This window comes from Cherax quadricarinatus, chromosome 68 (genome assembly GCF_038502225.1).
Source record: "Cherax quadricarinatus isolate ZL_2023a chromosome 68, ASM3850222v1, whole genome shotgun sequence".
Classification (NCBI taxonomy): Eukaryota; Metazoa; Arthropoda; class Malacostraca; order Decapoda; family Parastacidae; genus Cherax; species Cherax quadricarinatus.
The window spans coordinates 21100830-21120537 of NC_091359.1; the positions used below are offsets into that span (position 1 = coordinate 21100830).

Here is a 19708-nt window from a genome sequence, read left to right on the forward strand (position 1 = left end):
AAATTCAAGGACTTTTTTTTGGGGGGGGGGGGGGAGTTATCCTAGGTAATTTACAGACGTGTTAAATAATGTATAGTAATTGTATTATAAGTAAGTTTACCTAAATAAACTTAGGGACTCCAGTGGAAAGTCCGAAAACCACAATGGAAATAAGTCAATTTGTCTGACTTTTTTTGGGGTTATCCTATATAATCTACACATATGGTTTTATATAAGATAATTTATATAAGTACATTTATGTGTACCTGTACCCGAATAAACTTAGTAACTTAATTAATATATTATAAGTTAGAGAGGAGCAGCTGGTGATGTAAACAGTGATAGCAGCATCTGAGGGGCGGTGCCTCCTCCATACTATTATTTCTCCATAATGCCGGTAAAAAGCCCTGTAGATGCTATTTATAGTCATAGATATGTGGTGCATACCATGCTTTTTTACAGGCAAGGTTATTTCTGGTAATATATGTTGTGTGGTCGAGCTAATTTTTAAGTAATGTTTAGAGTGATGACTCACGTTCAGTAGTTTGAAGTTATAATAAAATTAGTATTTAGGTTGTGATGTAGATAAATGTAATTATCATTCATAGTTTAACGTGTGTAAATTACGTCTGATAACACAAACAAGGCAGACAAAGTGACTTATTTTTATTGGGGTCCTTTTCTCTTCCCCAGTTACTTTGTAACATCAAAAGTAATTATTACTGACATCTTTAGTGCTAAATGCATGCTAAATAACCCCAGTGGAAGTAAGTACCATTGACTTTATTAGGTTATGGTAGGTTAAATGTATATAATATTTTTTATGGGCCCATAATGATATCTAGCAAAGTCACGGTTTTCAAATTACCGATGTCGGCGAGTTATTCAGGTGGCAGGTTAAATATACCTGGAGAGGGTTTCGGGGGTCAACGCCCCCACAGCCCGGTCTGTGACCTGGCCTCGTGGTGGATCAGGCCCTGATCAACAAGGCTGTTACTGTTGATCACACACAGTCTGACGTACAAACCACAGCCTGGCTGATCAGGTACTGACTTTAGGTGCCTGTCCAGAGCCTTCTTGAAGACAGCCAGGGGTCTATTGGTAATCCTCCCTTATGTATGCTGGGAGGCAGTTAAATAGTCTTGGGCCTCTCACACTTATTGTGTTGTCTCTTAGCCTACTCGTGGCACCCCTGCTTTTCATTGGGAGGATGTTGCACCACCTGCCGAGTCTTTTGCTTCCATAGGGAATGATTTTTCGTGTGCAAATTTGGTACCAAGTCCTCTAGGATTTTCCAGTTGTATGTTACCATGTATCTTTCTCGCCTGCTTTCCAGGGAATACAAATCGAGGAACTTCAATTGTTCCCAGTAATTTAAGTGTTTTATCATACTCATGTGTGCCGTGAAGGTTCTCTGTACATTTTTCAGGTCAGCAATTTCACCTGCCTTGAAAGGCAACAAAAAAATTTAAGACATAATTTATGTTAAGTTACATAAGAATAGTGTACTGCAGAAAGCCTATTGCTCCTTGTTAGGCAGGTACAGTCACCCCTAACCACTTCTGTGATGATTTATTTCCATTGAAGTCATTATGTTTCGTTTCTATTTTTAAATAAAGAGTATTAACTAATTTATAAATTTATATTCATATTTGTTCCTTTTTTTTTTAGGTAATTTTCATGATAATTGTACTTATGTGTACCTGTACCTAGATAAACTTAATAATCAATAGGAGAGCCTGGTGCCAGGCTGGGCTGAGAGAGTAGCAAAACTAGAAATTGGTCACAGGTAGATATATAAAAGTGGTAGGTTATGATAAGTTAACCACGATATCCCTGCAGTTACTCAAAATAATTTATTTCCATTGTGTATGTTATTTTTACATGTCATACATGTAAGATGGCATTCTTGACTACGTTTTAGTATGTCCTGAACCATTATTAAATCACGACTTTGCAGAAGAGAGGGAAGAAGGCTAGAAGACCGGTCAGAAAAGGGAAGGGAAAAAGCAGGCGAGTAGTACAGGTCGGCCATCACAAATCTGGCAATCAGTTATCTGGTTCCGTCAGTAATCCGACACTAATTTCGGCTAGCATAATTTCAAATTTCATCATTATACTGACTCAGAAATTGTGCAGATGGTTGTTAATTCACAGCAGCAAGCCAGTGGAGGAGAAAGCAGTAATGAAAACTAGGAAAATGTAGCACAAAGAGTCTCTATTGATAGGTTAATTAAGTGTGTATTCTGTAATCCGGCAGACTCGCTAATCCGGCACACTACAGGTCCCAGTGATGCCAGATTAGTGATGGCTGACCTGTAGTACTAATAGTAGTCATGATTTCCCTCTTTGAGTATGTGGGTCATTTATGAAATGTTCCAGCCAATGTTCAGTATTGTGACTTATGCTTCATTTAATATTATTATATTCACAAGAAAGCACAATGCCCTTCATAATATTGATATTTAATATTCAAAAACTGTTTAGAATGATTATAAAAGTAGACGGTATGCACCTACCTTCCTATAATGTGCTATCAAGTTTACTATCTACTACTAATCCTGTAAGTGGAACACCATAATTCAAGGCAAATGAATGTGTGTGTTGAGTATTCGGAGATAGTCTTGTGTGAAAATCGTAAGAAATTAAAGAAAAATCAAATGCAAGTGCAGATACTGTAAAATAAATCTTAAGATAAATTATGTTACTTGTCCATTTATTAAAAATTTATCACTAAAAGTACTAAACTTACATTAATGATACGGTGGCCAAATTGATACAACTCATTTTTTCAAATTATAGGCAGAGATTGGGAGTTGAACCATTTTTTTATGTTTTTTAACAAAACTGGATACATGTATATATCATGATGTAATTTACTATAATATATATATACAGTATGCTCACTTGTTTTATAGCTGCATCGATTAATGAAGTCCATGGTGGACAAAATGTCTTCTCAATAAATGCCATAAACATCTTATTGTATCTTACTCACATACCTTTCAGTATATTTTACCATTAAAATATACGAGACCCCTAGTCCCCTCTTCCAGCCAGATTGCCACCACTCCTCTATAGAGAGCTTCTGGAGGCTCCTCTGAACTGTGATACATATTTCATTTAGTGCCAAGCTCCTGTGGGTCATATTACATTATGAGCTTGGCCCATGGCCAGGCTCCGAGAGTAGTGAGAGACTCGAAACTCATCAAAGGTATGAGTGGTGAAGGCTCAATTCTCCATCTCTGAGTTGGGACTTATTTAATAACAGTACTATGTGTTCATTTGTCAGGCATACCACTGCAGCCTTGCTCATCCTGGCTCGACTGTGGGCAATATGGCAATGCTTCCTATAAGAACTAAATATAGAGGACCTGCACCTCTCATGTCTGGTGATGGCCTTGATGTGATTGATGAAGCATTGCAATATTTTAAGGCAAATGTATTCTTCAGAACCTATGAAGTTAAGGTGAGCTTACAAGGGACTTTTTTTTAATATACCTATTCTTAATATACAGTGGACCCCCGCATAACGATTACCTCCGAATGCGACCAATTATGTAAGTGTATTTATGTAAGTGCGTTTGTACGTGTATGTTTGGGGGTCTGAAATGGACTAATCTACTTCACAATATTCCTTATGGGAATAAATTCGGTCAGTACTGGCACCTGAACATACTTATGGAGTGAAAAAATATCGTTAACCGGGGGTCCACTGTACTGAGATTGATAGTAATTTAAAACTAAATTTGTTCTAAAACAGCAGTTCAAGTAAAACACATTTGTTGCTTATTTAAATATAAATAATAGTTAACCAACTGTATTATTATTATTATTTTTTTTTTTCAACAAGTTGGCCGTCTCCCACCGAGGCAGGGTGACCCAAAAAAGAAAGAAAATCCCCAAAAAGAAAATACTTTCATCATCACTCAACACTTTCACCACACTCACACATTATCACTGTTTTTGCAGAGGTGCTCAGAATACAACAGTTTAGAAGCATATACATATGAAGATACACAACATATCCCTCCAAACTGCCAATATCCCAAACCCCTCCTTTAAAGTGCAGGCATTGTACTTCCCATTTCCAGGACTCAAGTCCGACTATACGAAAAATAACCGGTTTCCCTGAATCCCTTCACTAAATATTACCCTGCTCACACTCCAACAGATCGTCAGGTCCCAAGTACCATTCGTCTCCATTCACTCCTATCTAACACGCTCACGCACGCTTGCTGGAAGTCCAAGCCCCTCGCCCACAAAACCTCCTTTACCCCGTCTCTCCAACCCTTTCGAGGACGACCCCTACCCCGCCTTCCTTCCCCTATAGATTTATATGCTTTCCATGTCATTCTACTTTGATCCAGTCTCTCTAAATGACCAAACCACCTCAACAACCCCTCTTCTGCCCTCTGACTAATACTTTTATTAACTCCACACCTTTTCCTAATTTCCACACTCCGAATTTTCTGCATAATGTTTACACCACACGTTGCCCTTAAACAGGACATCTCCACTGCCTCCAACCATCTTCTCACTGCTGCATTTACCACCCAAGCTTCACACCCATATAAGAGTGTTGGTACTACTATACTTTCATACATTCCCTTCTTTGCCTCCATAGATAACGTTTTTTGACTCCACATATACCTCAACGCACCACTCACCTTTTTTCCCTTATCAATTCTATGATTAACCTCATCCTTCATAAATCCATCCGCCGACACGTCAACTCCCAAGTATCTGAAAACATTCACTTCTTCCATACTCCTCCTCAGCAATTTGATATCCAATTTTTCTTTATCTAAATCATTTGATACCCTCATCACCTTTCTCTTTTCTATGTTCACTTTCAACTTTCTACCTTTACACACATTCCCAAACTCATCCACTAACCTTTGCAATTTTTCTTTAGAATCTCCCATAAGCACAGTATCATCAGCAAAAAGTAACTGTGTCAATTCCCATTTTGAATTTGATTCCCCAAAATTTAATCCCACCCCTCTCCCGAACACCCTAACATTTACTTCCTTTACAACCCCATCTATAAATACAGTGGACCCCTGGTTAACGATATTTTTTCATTCCAGAAGTATGTTCAGGTGCCAGTACTGACCGAATTTGTTCCCATAAGGAATATTGTGAAGTAGGTTAGTGCATTTCAGACCCCCAAACATACACGTACAAATGCACTTACATAAATACACTTACATAATTGGTCGCATTGGGAGGTGATCGTTAAGCGGGGGTCCACTGAATATTAAACAACCATGGTGACATTACACATCCCTGTCTAAGACCTACTTTTACCGGGAAGTAGTCTCCCTCTCTTCTACACACCCTAACCTGAGCCTCACTATCCTCATAAAAACTCTTTACAGCATTTAATAACTTATCACCTATTCCATATATTTGCAACATCTGCCACATTGCTCCTCTATCCACTCTATCATATGCCTTTTCTAAATCCATAAATGCAATAAAAACTTCCCTACCTTTATCTAAATACTGTTCACATATATGCTTCAATGTAAACACTTGATCTACACATCCCCTACCCACTCTGAAACCTCCTTGCTCATCCACAATCCTACATTCTGTCTTACCTCTAATTCTTTCAATTATAACCCTACTGTACACTTTTCCTGATATACTCAGTAAACTTATTCCTCTATAATTTTTACAGTCTCTTTTGTCCCCTTTCCCTTTATATAAAGGGACTATACATGCTCTCTGCCAATCCATAGGTACCTTCCCCTCTTTCATACATTTATTAAACAAAAGTACCAACCACTCCAACACTATATCCCCCCCCTGCTTTTAACATTTCTGTCATGATCCCATCAGTTCCAGCTGCTTTACCCCCTTTCATTCTACGTAATGCCTCACGTACCTCCCCCACACTTACATTCTGCTTTTCTTCACTCCTAAAAGATGGTATACCTCCCTGACCAGTGCATGAAATTACCGTCTCTCTTTCTTCCTCAACATTTAAAAGTTCCTCAAAATATTCTCGCCATCTACCTAATACCTCCCTCTCCCCATCTACTAACTCCCCTACTCTGTTTTTAACTGACAAATCCATACTTTCCCTAGGCTTTCTTAACTTGTTTAACTCCAAAAATTTTTATTATTATTTTATTATATTAAGTGCTAAGCATATATTTGTCATGCAGTTAGGGGGAGTGGAAGGTAATCATGTTTGATCCAAGGAAGGGATGAGTGGTTTAAATTCTTTGAATAAAAAGTCCTTCACCAATAGCAAGGTGGCTGGAACTATTTGTATGCATATGTATTTGATGATTCAGTAAAAAAAACAATATATAAATTCATGAAGGAGTGCTAAACCCATGGGTATCATACAATGCCTGGGAGTACTGGGAGCATTTAGGTTATATCCAAGGAAGGGGGGCACAGGTCCAGTGTCTTAGGTCAAAAACCCCTCACTGCTTTTCTACATAACAGTTACATAAGGGAAGGGTGACTTGTGCCATATATAAGATAAGTATTGTATGTGCTGTGTAGGTATTTATTTTCGTATCTTTTTTTTTTATGCCTAGCTGTATGGAGCACTTAATATTTGATAGTGTGAATGTTATCGGGCATTTCAGACGCATTCAGTATTGAAAAAACTGTTTTTTTTTTTCCACTCACTGGCGATTTTTGCTTATCACCCAGGGTCAGGAACCTAAGAGCCATACAAACAGGGTCTTCCTGTAGTAAATTATTTGATCTAGCATAACAAAAAAAGGCACAATACCGTGTCTAGAATAATGGAAGAGGATGTTGAGTGTGTGTGCAAAGAACATTTAACAGGTAGTTGATAGGAAGAGGAAAATTTGTTATAATTATTTTGTCTGAATGTTGCTAGAGGTGTAAATGGTCAAGGAACTCTTTAACAGTTAGCATGCTACTGCTAAGATGATAAACAAAATACCACTATGCATATATATACAGTATTGCAAAATGTATACATAGATTAAGTTAGTTTTTTAATATACAGTGGTACCTCGGGATACGAACATCTCAAAACTCGAACAATTATGTAAGTGTATTTATGTAAGTGCTTTTGCAACTGTATTTTTGGGGGGTCTGAAACGGATTAATCTAATTTACATTATTCCTTATGGGAACAAATTTGTTTGGTATGGCACTTGAACAGCCTTGTGGAACGAATTAAGTTTGTATCCCGAGGTACCACCCATTGTACCCTTATATTTACCACTGAGATCTGTTGCATAATGTTCATCTTCTTTAATAACTTGCCGGAGTAAAAAAAAAAGCTTATCAAACCTCTCATCATTGTTTATTGATTATGTGAACTATGTTCTAATATGTACATAGTATGTACATGCTGCTTTCATCAACAGGGTGAATGCGACCGTACACTAATCTATGTGACACTGTACATCACTGAATGCCTGAAGAAACTGGCAAAATGCAAGGACAAGAATACAGGGGCTAATGAGATGTACTCTTTAGCTGTCTCAAAGTTTCCAATTCCTGGAGAGCCGTCATTCCCACTGAATGCTGTGTATGCCCGCCCCAAGAATGATGCCGACTTGGGTGAGTTTTATATTTACCATTTTTAATTATTGTACATTTTTATTGCCAATTTTATAAAAATATGTCTTAAATTTTTTATTTTGAACTTGAAACTACTGTAATGTATATTAGAGACTAAATACAGTGGACCCCCGGTTTACGATCAGCTCCCAATGCGACCAATTATGTAAGTGTATTTATGTAAGTGCATTTGTATGTGTATGTTTGGGGGTCTGAAATGGACTAATCTAATTCACAATATTCCTTATGGGAACAAATTCGGTCAGTACTGGCACCTGAACATACTTCTGGAATGAAATAATATCGTAAACCGGGGGTCCACTGTACAAGGTATTTATTGCACTAGGGAAGGTTTTCAATGTCTTCCTTTTTTATTGTAGTACTCAATCACTTACATCTTCAGAAATTGCCTTTAAAGAAATATTGCTGAACACCACAAATTCTTGTGTATGCACAAATACCCACTTACATATATTTCTTTCTTTCAACGCACTGGCTGTATCCCACCAAGGTGGGGTGGCCCAAAAAGAAAAACGAAAGTTTCTCTTTTTACATTTAGTAATGTATACAGGAAAAAGGGTTACGAGCCCCTTGCTCCTGGCATTTTAGTTGACTCTTACGACATGCATGGCTTACGGAGGAAGAATTCTGTTCCACTTCCCCATGGAGATAAGTGGAAATAAGAACAAGAACTAGTAGGAAAAATAGAAGAAAACCCAGAAGGGTGTGTATATACAGTGGACCCCCGCATTTCGGCAGCTGCAACTTTACAGCAACTTTTTTGGTCAAAATATTGGTTTGCGGTTCATGACTGGCCTTGTGATTCCGTGACTGTCTGGTACGTGTCCGAGCGGTATCCCAGCATCAGCGTGCACACAAAGCCAGTCTCCCGCACCATTCACACTGTGTACCATTGTTTATCAGCGAGTGACCATCACCCCATGGGTTCATACGATACATTTCATAATAATCCATTGTTTTTTGTGCTTGCAACTGCTAAATAAGCCACCATGGGCCCAGAGAAAGCTCCTAGTGCCAGGTCTTTGGTAAAGAAGGAAAGAAACACAATAGAATTCAAGAAAAAACTCGTAGCAAAGTACCAAAGTGGAGGAGGAAGAGAGAGGGGAGAATGTGCCTTCTTCAGTGATTCTGCAATATGTACGATACTAAAGCAGCAAGTGTCGATAAAGGCTATAGTGCCAGCCAGTGATAAAGTATAGAATTAACATTGTAGCAAGTAAGTTAAGCGAGTAAGCGATAGAAAAACAACATGAAAGTAACTCTCCAATGTTGTTCGAGGTGTATAGGGCCACTTAACATACGCCACCCTGCTATCTTCCACCACCCTAAACCTCTGCCAGCATCTCCTCCATCAAACTAATTAAGAAAGAGATGATTGGTGATGTTATAAATGAAAAGAAGTTGGATGTCCTGGCCCTAAGCGAAACAAAGCTAAAGGGGATAGGCGAGTTTCAGTGGGGAGAAATAAATGGGATTAAGTCAGGAGTATCTGAGATAGTTAGAGCTAAGGAAGGGGTAGCAATAATGTTGAAGGACCAGTTATGGAAGGAGAAGAGGGAATATAAATGTGTAAATTCAAAGATTATGTAGATTAAAATAAGGGTTGGATGTGAAAAGTGGGTCATAATAAGCGTGTATGCATCTGGAGGAGAGGAGTGTAGAGGAGAGAGAGAGATTTTGGGAGATGTTAAGCAAATGTTTAGAAACCTTTGAACCAAGTGAGAGAGTAATTGTGGTAGGGGACCTAAATGCTAAAGTAGGAGAAACATTTAGAAAGGGTGTGGTAGGTAAGCTGCTTTAGTATCGTAGAATCACTGAATCACTGCAGAAGGCACATTCTCCCCTCTCTCTTCCTCCTCCACTTTGGTATTTTGCTACGAATTGAATTACATTGTGTTTCTTTCCTTGTTTACCACAGGGCTGGCACTAGAAGCTTTCTTTGGGCCCGTGGTGGCTTATTTAGCAGTTACAAGCACTAAAAACAATGGAATAATACAAAATATATCGCACGTACGTGTGGAATCATCCTCACTGGCTTGTAAACAATGGCACACTGGCTGTACATGGGCTCAGGCTGCATGGACACATTCAGGACGAATGTCCTTAACTGAGTTTTTCATAGTTAGCTGAGCCAATATTTTGACACAAAAACATATCAGTATCCGATTTTATCGCTATCCGATGGCATTGTTAACTGAGGGTCCACTGTATTATTATTATAATCAGAGAAAAGGCTAAACTGACAAGGGTCATACAGCGCTGCTAGGCAGTATGTAATGTGGAAGTTATAATCAGCTAGGTGGAGAGGGGATCAGAGGTGAGGGGAGAAAAGGGATGGAAGGGATGCTAAGTGCTGTGTGTCAAAGTTCATATAATAAGACATTTGCTGACAAAAAGTCAAAAAGTGCTCGGGAGTCAAGGGTGGGGTCGTCTGCAAGTAGAGAAGATAAAGTAAGAGTGGTAGAGCGGTGGCATCACTGGAGGTGAATCCTGCAAGCTCACTGGTAAATCAGGCAATTGACAAGGAAGTGAAGAACCGAAATAGGGACCTGACAAGCCTCACAGTGAGGAACAGGGCGTCTATCCATGAGATACCCATGGGTAAGGCGTGTATGACCAATGCAGAGCCGGGAGAGCACAGTCTTCTGAGAATGGCAACGGTGGTAGGAAGATGGCCACAAAGCTAATAGCGGTTTAATAGAGTGCAATTTGTTAGGGCATATGCCTGACCATTGTTGTTGCCAGCGGCAGCGGAGACAGGCAGAGATGACTGGAAAATAATCCCTGTACAGAATACCCCTATAAGAAACTGGGAGATCATGCACTGCTGACTCTGCAGCAGCATCTGCCTGCTCATTGCCCTCAACACCAACGTGACCAGGGACCCAGCAGAAAATGACAGCTTTATTCTTGCTAGCCACACGGTGCAACCATTGTTGAATACGGAGGACTAATGGATGAGGGGAGTCAAATTGTTTAATGGCTTCTAAAGCACTGATGGAAAACGAAATGATCACAGACATCAAAGGAGACTTAAATGTAGTAATACGAAGAAGCACTATAAGGATAGCTACAACTACGCAGTAAAAACACTAGCTGAGTCCAACAAGTGTCCTCGGACAACATCATCAGGAAAACTGCTGCGAACCCAACACCATCAATACCATGAGCATGCAACCGGAAGTGCTTGAGAAAAAGAGAGCGAGTAGCAGACATAGGTAAGAAAGCTTTGGTGCGCGGTAGTGGAGGGGGAGGGCAGATATGAACTGTTAGAGCTTCCCAAGGGGTAAGGGAGAAGGCAGACGCTAAATGAACATACAAGGGGGGTAACTGGAGAGAAGATTGGAGGGAGTGAATGCGAAGAGAAAACTGTCAGAGTAGGCAGGGGCTTCGAACAAACAGTGGGTTCCTATTAATGTCTGAGACTAACCTATACGTGAAAGGAATACGAAGATCATGAGCACGGACAAAATAGCGAAGACAGTGAGCATCATGACGATCAGCTAGGAAAGGAACATTCGCCTCTGCATAGAGGCTTTCAACTGGGGATGAACGAAAGGCACAGATGGAGACCTTGGTGATGAATGGGATCTAACTTAGAAAGAGTTGCGGGAGAGGCCAAAGAATAGACTTGGTCACCATAATCTAGCTTGGACAAGATGAGGGTGGAACGCAAACGGAAGAGAGTGCGATGATCTGCTCCCCATGAATGATGTGCGAGGACCTTAAGGAGATTTAGCCGACCATGGCAAGTTGTCTTTAAAGAAGAAATGTGAGGTCTCCACGTCAGCCAGCGATCAAAGAGCAGGCAAAGAAACTTGATCATATCACATGCTGGAACACGTGAACCGTTATAATTACAGTGGAGTATCCAGAACAAACGGACATCTAGTGAAGGTAATGGATTGGGTTTTTGTATCAGAAAACTTGAAGCCATGAGAAGTGGTCCGGTGGGAGACTCTGTCAATCGCAACCTGAAGGGAGGCTGCTACTAGTCAACAGTCAGCACTTGAGTAAGCTATAGCGAAGCCATCAACATAAAGTGACGACCAAACATGCGAAGGAAGAACGGATGGAAGGTTATTTATAGCTAAGAGAAAAATAGTAGTGCTGAGGAAACAACCTTGTGGGACTCCCTTGGCTTGTACAAAGTTTGAGGAAAGTGAGGTGCCAATACAGACCTGAAAAAGTCTATCGAACAAGAAAGCAGCTATGAAGTGTGATAGATTACCGCAGAGGCCTAAAGAGTGGGCTTGGGCAAGAATGTTATACCTCCAAGTGGTGTCATATGCCTTCTCTAGATCCAAAAAGACCACTAGGACAGAGTGGTTGTTAGCAAAGGTATTTCAAATATACGTATCGAAGTGGAGCAAGGGGTCTACAGTACAACGGCCTTTGTGAAAGCCATATTGGCGAAGGGAAAGGCTATTCTGAGTCTCTGAGAACCACATCAGACGTCTATTTACTAATCTTTCCATCATCATGAGACGAGAGTGAGAAGTGTCAAGTCCCAAGGCGCCCAGTTTGTGAAACAGTAGTACAATAGCTGATTTCCATTGTTGAGGGAGAGCCCCTCGCTCCCAAATAAGATTGAAAAGATGTAAAAGAACGGGAAGAGCCATAGAATGGCGATGTTGTAGCATACCGATGTGGATATCATCAGGTCCCATTGCCGATGGCTGGCAAATGGAAAGTGTGGACTCCAGTTCTAGGAGAGTAAAAGGTACGTTATATGGCTCTAATCCATCGGAGGAGAAATCAAAGGGCAATTGTTCTTTGGCAGGCTTCAACATAAGAAATGAGGGACAAAGGTGAAGCTCTCGGAAGATACAGGCAAGATAGTTCCCGATTTCTGTGGCAACTTCTAGGGGTTCTGCGACATTAACTCCAGCAACCCGCAAAACAGGAGCTGGGTCCAGAGTGTACTTACCACACAATTTCCTCACCTTTTTCCAAATCGCACACATAGGGGATGATGAGGTAATGGTAGACATGTAGTCTCGCCAACAAATGCGTTTAACTTCGCAGATGACATGGTGAGCAACTTCTCTTGCCTGCTTAACATCCAACAGACACTCTGCGGTACAATTATATCGATAACAGCCCCACGCAATACGTTTTAAATGCACTGCACAGGCACACGTAGGAGACCACCAAAGTACGCATATCTGAGAATGCCTACCTGAGATTTGGAGGATAGAATGCATTGCCACAGTTAGAAGTTCGAAAATTGGTGTGCCAGTTCATCAGTAGAGGACGAAAGGGGGTCCTCACTACAGGTGGTAAGATGGGAGTATGTCCCAATCTGCTCGAGTGAATTGCCAACGAGGGCTACGAAACGGTCTGGTATATGTAATAGAAGTAAGAAGGATAGGAAAGTGATCACTATCGTGTAAATCTGGAAGAAGAGACCACACAAAATCAAGTGCAATGGGTGAGAAACAGATAGATCAATGCAAGAGAGAGAGAGAGTGCGAGAGTCAAAATGGGTTGGAGCACCTGTATTTAAAATACGAAGAGGATGAGAAGTGAGAAGAGTCTCCACCTTATCACCACGAGAGTTGCAGTGGGACCCTCCCCACAGGTGATGGTGAGTGTTAAAATCACCCAACAACAAGATGGGCGGCGGTAGAGAAGAAATTAAAAACGTGATATCAGAGATATAGAATGCACGGTACGGAGAAAGAGAGTAAACTGTAAATCTTTTGTGTACATACGAGTTGCAGTATAATGTAGAGGGGAATGAACAAAAACTTGTTGATACGGTATATCAACGTGCACAAGCAGCGAGCTTTCATTAAACGATTTGTCAGGTAAAGGATCGGGAGAATGTAACAGCATGTAGCCCGAAACGGGGTGAATGATAGCAGAACAAATTTTGAGCTCTTGCAACCCAACACATACTGGGAACAATTGGGAGAGCAACACTTGGAGTTCTCCTCGATTGCCCCTAAAGCCACGAATATTCCATTGTAAAAAAGACATTATGTACAGAAATAAAAATGGCAGCAATAAGAAATGATAACACCTATGGGCTTTTAGGATCAGAAAGTTAACATGTGGGGCAACATTAAGCATGTAAGCAAGGCAGAATTAGAATATTGCGGAGGAATAGAGTGTTGGTCGTGAAATAGAAGGCGCGTTGGTGTTCATCGGGTGTGTCGTCTCTGCAGTATAGCTAGAGATAGTGTCTAATGTCTCAGTTGTTAAGGAAGCTGACGATGCCGTGGTGTCAGAGACAGGAGAGGCATTGCAAGTAAAGGTCGGAGTAACTATGGAGACAACCAAAGAGGTCTGAGAGGGGCGAGGAGTATGAACCTGGAGAGATGCGTTGGCTGTGGGAGAAGAGTCCTGTAGTGTAACAGGAGAGGAAGGAGGTTGAAGGGTAACTATGGAGGAAAATCAGGGGGGGGGGGAAGAGGGAACTACACAAAGGGGGGGGTTGAGCCTCCACCTTCGTGTGAGAGCTGGAAAGGGGATGAGAACAAGGCTCGGAAGTAGAAGATAAATTCTGTACAGGTGATGGACGCGAAGAAAGTGTAGGTCTGCGAGGTCTTGTAGACTGAGAAGCAAGCGAACGAGATGAAGAAGTAGAAGTGGTGCGGAGGTAAGAGTGTCAGAGGATAAAACTGCAAACAAATTAGAAACTTGGGTGACCCCGGAAGGCACGGACGCAGAGGGATTGGGAGGCAGGAGAACCATCGAGGTTAGAGGTCTTCGGGCTACTCGAGCATATGGGACACAAGGAAGTTTTCCTTGAAGGCAAAGCTGAGAGACTGTCATGGTGTAAGGCCCTCACGCTCCTTAAGATAACAGATCTCTCATTCATTACGATAGTCCTGGCAATGGCGTGAAAAGGAAGGATGAAGCTCTGTGCAATTGAGACAAGAGGGAGGAAGACTACAAGATGTATTGGAATGATCTGCTGCACCGCAGACTGGGCATTCCACCGCAGATCTGCAGTGTTTAGCGGGGTGCACAAACACCAGCAGTTACGACACTGTTGGGGAGTGGGAACTACTTGACGAACCTCTAGGTGATGGCCCGCAATACAGGTCTCCCTCAACACTCGTGAGGGTTAGGGGATCAAGAGCCTCGCGAATGTTGAAAAACCGTGAATGTTTGGTGCCCCAATATATTGTATGGAAATATAATACAATACTGCTTCCTTAACTTGTTGAACCATGAGCAATCATAAAATACATGAAAACGTCGTAAATTGTACTAAATATTTACATGATATGCTTTAATAACATGTATGTTATTAAATACCACAGACTCCACCACTGCCTCCACCAATGCCTCCACCAATGCCTCCACCAATGCCTCCACCACTTCCTCAACCACTGCGAGTCCCTACTACCCTCCCTCCGACCCCACAACTAGCAGCCAGCCCTCCCACCACTCAGTGTGGTGAGTGTTTTGTTTGTTCATTATTTGCTATTAAACTACAGTATAAATAATGTCAACCCATTCATGACTGCATATTGGAATGGCTATTCGGAAAGGTATTAGACGGTGACATCATGTGTTTACTCTTGAACACAGCAAAGAATCGAACATTTCTGCTACTGCTAATAATAACAATAATAATAATAATAATAATAATAATAATAATAATAATAAATACGATATAATTGAAGAAGGAAATTGTACAAAAATACAAGGGAATGGTTGACACATCGTCAGTGTGACTTTGTTTATGCTGGAGTGAGCATTAGTCTCCCTGCTCTTCCAAACATTTCACAATAATTCAGCGGTTGAGGCAGTGGTATTTAATAACATATATGTTATAAATAATAATAGTACATATTATTAATAACATGTATTATTATTATTATTATTATTATTAACATGTATGTTATTAAATACCATTGCCTCAATCGCTGCCTCAACCGCTGCCTCAATTGCTGCCTCAACAGCTGCCTCAACAGCTGCCTCAACAGCTGCTCAACAGCTGCCTCAACAGCTGCCTCAACAGCTGCCTCAACAGCTGCCTCAACCGCTGCCTCAACCGCTGCCTCAACTGCTGCCTCAACCGCTGCCTCAACCGCTGCCTCAACCTCTGCCTCAACCGCTGCCTCAACAGCTGCCTCAACAGCTGCCTCAACCGCTGCCTCAACCGCTGCCTCAACTGCTGCCTCAACAGCTGCCTCAACCGCTGCCTCAACAGCTGCCTCAACCACTGCCTCAATCGCTGCCTCAACCGCTGCCTCAACTGCTGCCTCAACCGCTGCCTCAACCTCTGCCTCAACCGCTGCCTCAACAGCTGCCTCAACAGCTGCCTCAACCGCTGCCTCAACCGCTGCCTCAACTGCTGCCTCAACAGCTGCCTCAACCGCTGCCTCAACAGCTGCCTCAACCACTGCCTCAATCGCTGCCTCAATCGCTGCCTCAACAGCTGCCTCAACCACTGCCTCACCCACTGCCTCAACCACTGCCTCACCCACTGTCTCACCCACTGTCTCACCCACTGCCTCTACCACTCCAGTCGCACTCAATCTACAAGCACCAAACATAATGAATTATTGTGAAGTGTTTGGAAGAGCAGGGAGACTAATGCTCACTCCAGCATTAACAAAGTCACACTGACGATGTGTTAACCACTCCCTCCTATTTTTGTACAATTTCCTTCTTCAATTATATCGTATTTATTATTATTATTATTATTATTATTATTATTATTATTATTATTATTATTACTACTACTACTACTATTGTTATTATTAGCTGTAGCAGAAATGTTTGATTCTTTGCTGTGTTCAAGAGTAAACACATGATGTCACCATCTAATACCTGTCCGAATAGCCATTCCAATATGCAGTCATGAATGGGTTTATATTATTTATACTGTAGTTTAATAGCAAATAATGAGCAAACAAAACACTCACCACACTGAGTGGTGGGAGGGCTGGCTGCCAGTTGCTGGGGTCAGAGGGAGGGTAGTAGGGACTCGCAGGTGGCGGGAAATTTAAATATGATTTGGCGGCTGGGAATTTGGTGGCTGGGAATTTGGCAGTTGGGAATTCACGAATGTGTGAAGCCCGTGAAAGTTGAAAATGTGAATGTTGAGGGAGACCTGTATAGACAGAGGATGGAAGTTCCCGGCAGTTGAAGGTTAAACGAGCATTGTTACTGGGAAAGCGCCTCCGCCCATGAGCAGGCAGGATGTATGTATCTACCTTAAGAAATGGGAGGTTCTCAAGGGCTAATACATGTAGTTCTAAAATATCATAGCCGCAAGACAAAAAAATCACTCAGTACAGTGGTACGTGGTAAGACCACAGTACCACCGCAAGAATTAAGAGTAGCGTGCTTATGAACGGTGACTCGTATGTTATCTATGGAAGTGATGCGGGAGAGAGAATGAGCTTACTCTGAATTCTGTACTGTTATGGCGAGCACTGCTTCGAAGAGTGTGGAGGGATATATTTTGGCCTACTTGCCATAAAAGAGTTTTACCAATTCCATGATTAGAAAGATAATCAGTTTGAGACGTCGTTTGTGAAGAAAAGAATTTTGTCCATTGGGTACTTGTTAGCCCGTTATGCAAAGGTAATGAGTGTCGCATAGGTCATTTTTGAGCAATCATCGATGAACTGTCGTAAGTAAGTTGTCTTGGACGTTAAGAAGTAGTACCATGGGTGGTCTAACCTGAGGGAGGTGGGTGATCTGAAAACCGCCGCACCGTATTCGGGAAGCCGGACACATTGTGAAAGGCATGGTAGCAGTAGTGGCATTCACAGAAACGGGTGACACCACAGCACCTGAAGCAGGTGACAAAGCGTCACTGGCAGAAGGTACAGGGGTATGAGAAGAGTCGAGAGAATGGACTGATAATGAAGCCGGGTCAGAACAGGGTGTGGGATCAGAAAGGGGTATGGGAGGAGGAAGGGTTTCACTGGGTGAAGACTCCATTATAAAGGTGCTTTTGTGATATCACCTTTCTTTTTTCTTACAATAACAAGAAAGAAGGAAAGAAAAAAAGAGGGACAGCAGAGAGACAGTCACTAGGAGGCATGGAGGGGCCTGAAGCTCCTCCTCTCATCTGAGAGGACCTCAAGCCCACGGGTGGTGAAGATGCAATGTGGAACCCATGCCATACCCTACCCTTCACACTAGTAAACCAGTGCTGCGGGATAGCAGCCTCACATCTACCGAGCTACCTCAGCAGACAAAAGAAAGGGCAGTCAGAAACCCACCTCCCAAAACCAACAGGCAGCTTCCGGAGATACACCCATTACCCGAAGGGCACCTCGCCCACTTCCTGGAAATCTGTGAAGGAAGCGGGGCATCTTCAGACAATTCAGATTCCACGGCAAACCACACCATCCCCGAGGGACCTTACGGAGTGGGTCGAACCCTGGCATGCCACTCCCTACCTAGAAACTGTAATGCTAAAGGGGAGAACCCCAGAGGCTACAAATGGGATGGGAAACAAGGGGAGGGTGGGGAGAGGGGGGAAAAGGGGGGGATGGGATAGGGAAGGGAGGATTGGGGTAATTAGGTTCAGTCGGAGGAAGAAGACCTAAAGGTCCAATTCCTCAGACCGATAGCCTCTTTACCGCGCAACGAGGAGCCCCCCCCCCCTATAAAGAGGCGGCACCTGGAAAATGAAAGTTAATTAGGTTTGATTCATGGGGAGGGTTAGCTCCGTTTCCTTACCTGGAGAGTGGTTTGGGAGTCAGTGCCCCTGCGGCCCACTCCATGACAGGCCTTGCAGTGGGTCATGGCCTCATCAACCTGGCTGTTACTGCTGGCCACACGGAAACCGATGTACGAACTACAGTCCAGGTGGTCAACTTCCTCTTGAAGACAGCCAGAGGTTTATTGGTAATCCCTCTTACGTATACTGGGAAGCAGTTAGTCTTGAGGGGGATTTCTCAGTACAGCATGTAAATAAATTTTTCATCCTTTTCACTTTTGCATATTTTTATTTGATTTTAATTTTAATTAGTTATTGTCTGTAAAAAAAAAAGTGTATTTACCAAGTATTCTATATAGCTTGCTAACCAGATTAGTGACAATTGTGGTCATTTAAATAGTGAAAGTTTTCATGCTCTAAAAATGTGATTAATTGCACAGAGCTGATGCAACAGTATCTCCAGCAGTTGAGGCAAGAAACAGGTCTTCGTGTTTGTGAGCGAGTCTTCAACACCCCGGATGGCAAGCCTTCAAAGTGGTGGCTTTGCTTCACCAAGAAGAAATTCATGGACAAATCTTTGCTGGCACCAAGTGCTTAACATTTTCTAGGCTTAATCAAATGACAATATAGATTAAAAATACAGTGATTTGAACTTTTAAGCACAGTACAGTATATCACATCCTTTATACGTGGTTTAATTTGTTTTTATTCGGTTATATTTTAATGTATTTACTTTTATTTAAAACAGATGACAGTAAAATGAATAATGCATTTTATTCACAAATTCTTGTGAGAGTTATCCTTAGTATTTACAAAGGTGCATAATGGCTCATAGCCTAGAGTTGATTTTCATTTTTTTTTTTGTTATTGGCATTATCTATTCATGTACAACAGTGATGATTTAATATATGGGTGACGTACTATCATATTTTATTCATGTGAACTATAAGAGTAACTACCTTGATTAATAATTAGCCCATGCATTTTCCATATAATAATTTCTTGTTATAGAGAGACCACATTATAGTAGAGTAACCCTTCTGTATATTACTTTAATTTTCATGAATTCCCTTCCCCCCCCCCTCTTTTTTTTTTATCTTAATGTATAACTTTATATGTAGGACAACTTCCATGATTAATAAAATTTCTAAATGAATTATATGATTTTTGACTCCAGAAATGTCAGATGATTTGTACCTCTGGGGAATGACAAGGCTGCAAGAGCACCATGTGCAATTGTAAGTGATAAATGGTTTAGAAAATTGACAAATTGAAGAATGAGACACTCGTGCAACATTTGGGAATCTTTATTGAAACATTTGACCACACAGTGGTGTCATTAGTCTTATACAAAGAAGAACAGTGGAGAAAGAAAAGTTTAAAGTAATTAGTCCCTCACCCTGGAATCAATGTGTTTACATTGATTCCAGGCTGAGGGACTGATTACCTCAAACTCCTCTTTTTCCATTGTTTTTCTTTGTATAGGACTAATGA

At 41.5% G+C, this 19708-nt stretch overlaps 1 protein-coding gene across 1 annotated transcript; it reads left to right on the forward strand.

Moving 5' to 3' along the window:
- The first annotated feature begins 252 nt into the window (after positions 1–252).
- On the forward strand, positions 253–19370 carry LOC128697710 (actin-related protein 2/3 complex subunit 3). Its single transcript, XM_053789562.2, has 4 exons — positions 253–376; positions 3272–3448; positions 7353–7548; positions 18655–19370. The coding sequence occupies exons 1-4, from the start codon at positions 371–373 to the stop codon at positions 18810–18812; spliced, it is 537 nt and encodes a 178-aa protein (XP_053645537.1). The 5' UTR covers positions 253–370; the 3' UTR covers positions 18813–19370.
- The last annotated feature ends 338 nt before the right edge of the window (positions 19371–19708 follow it).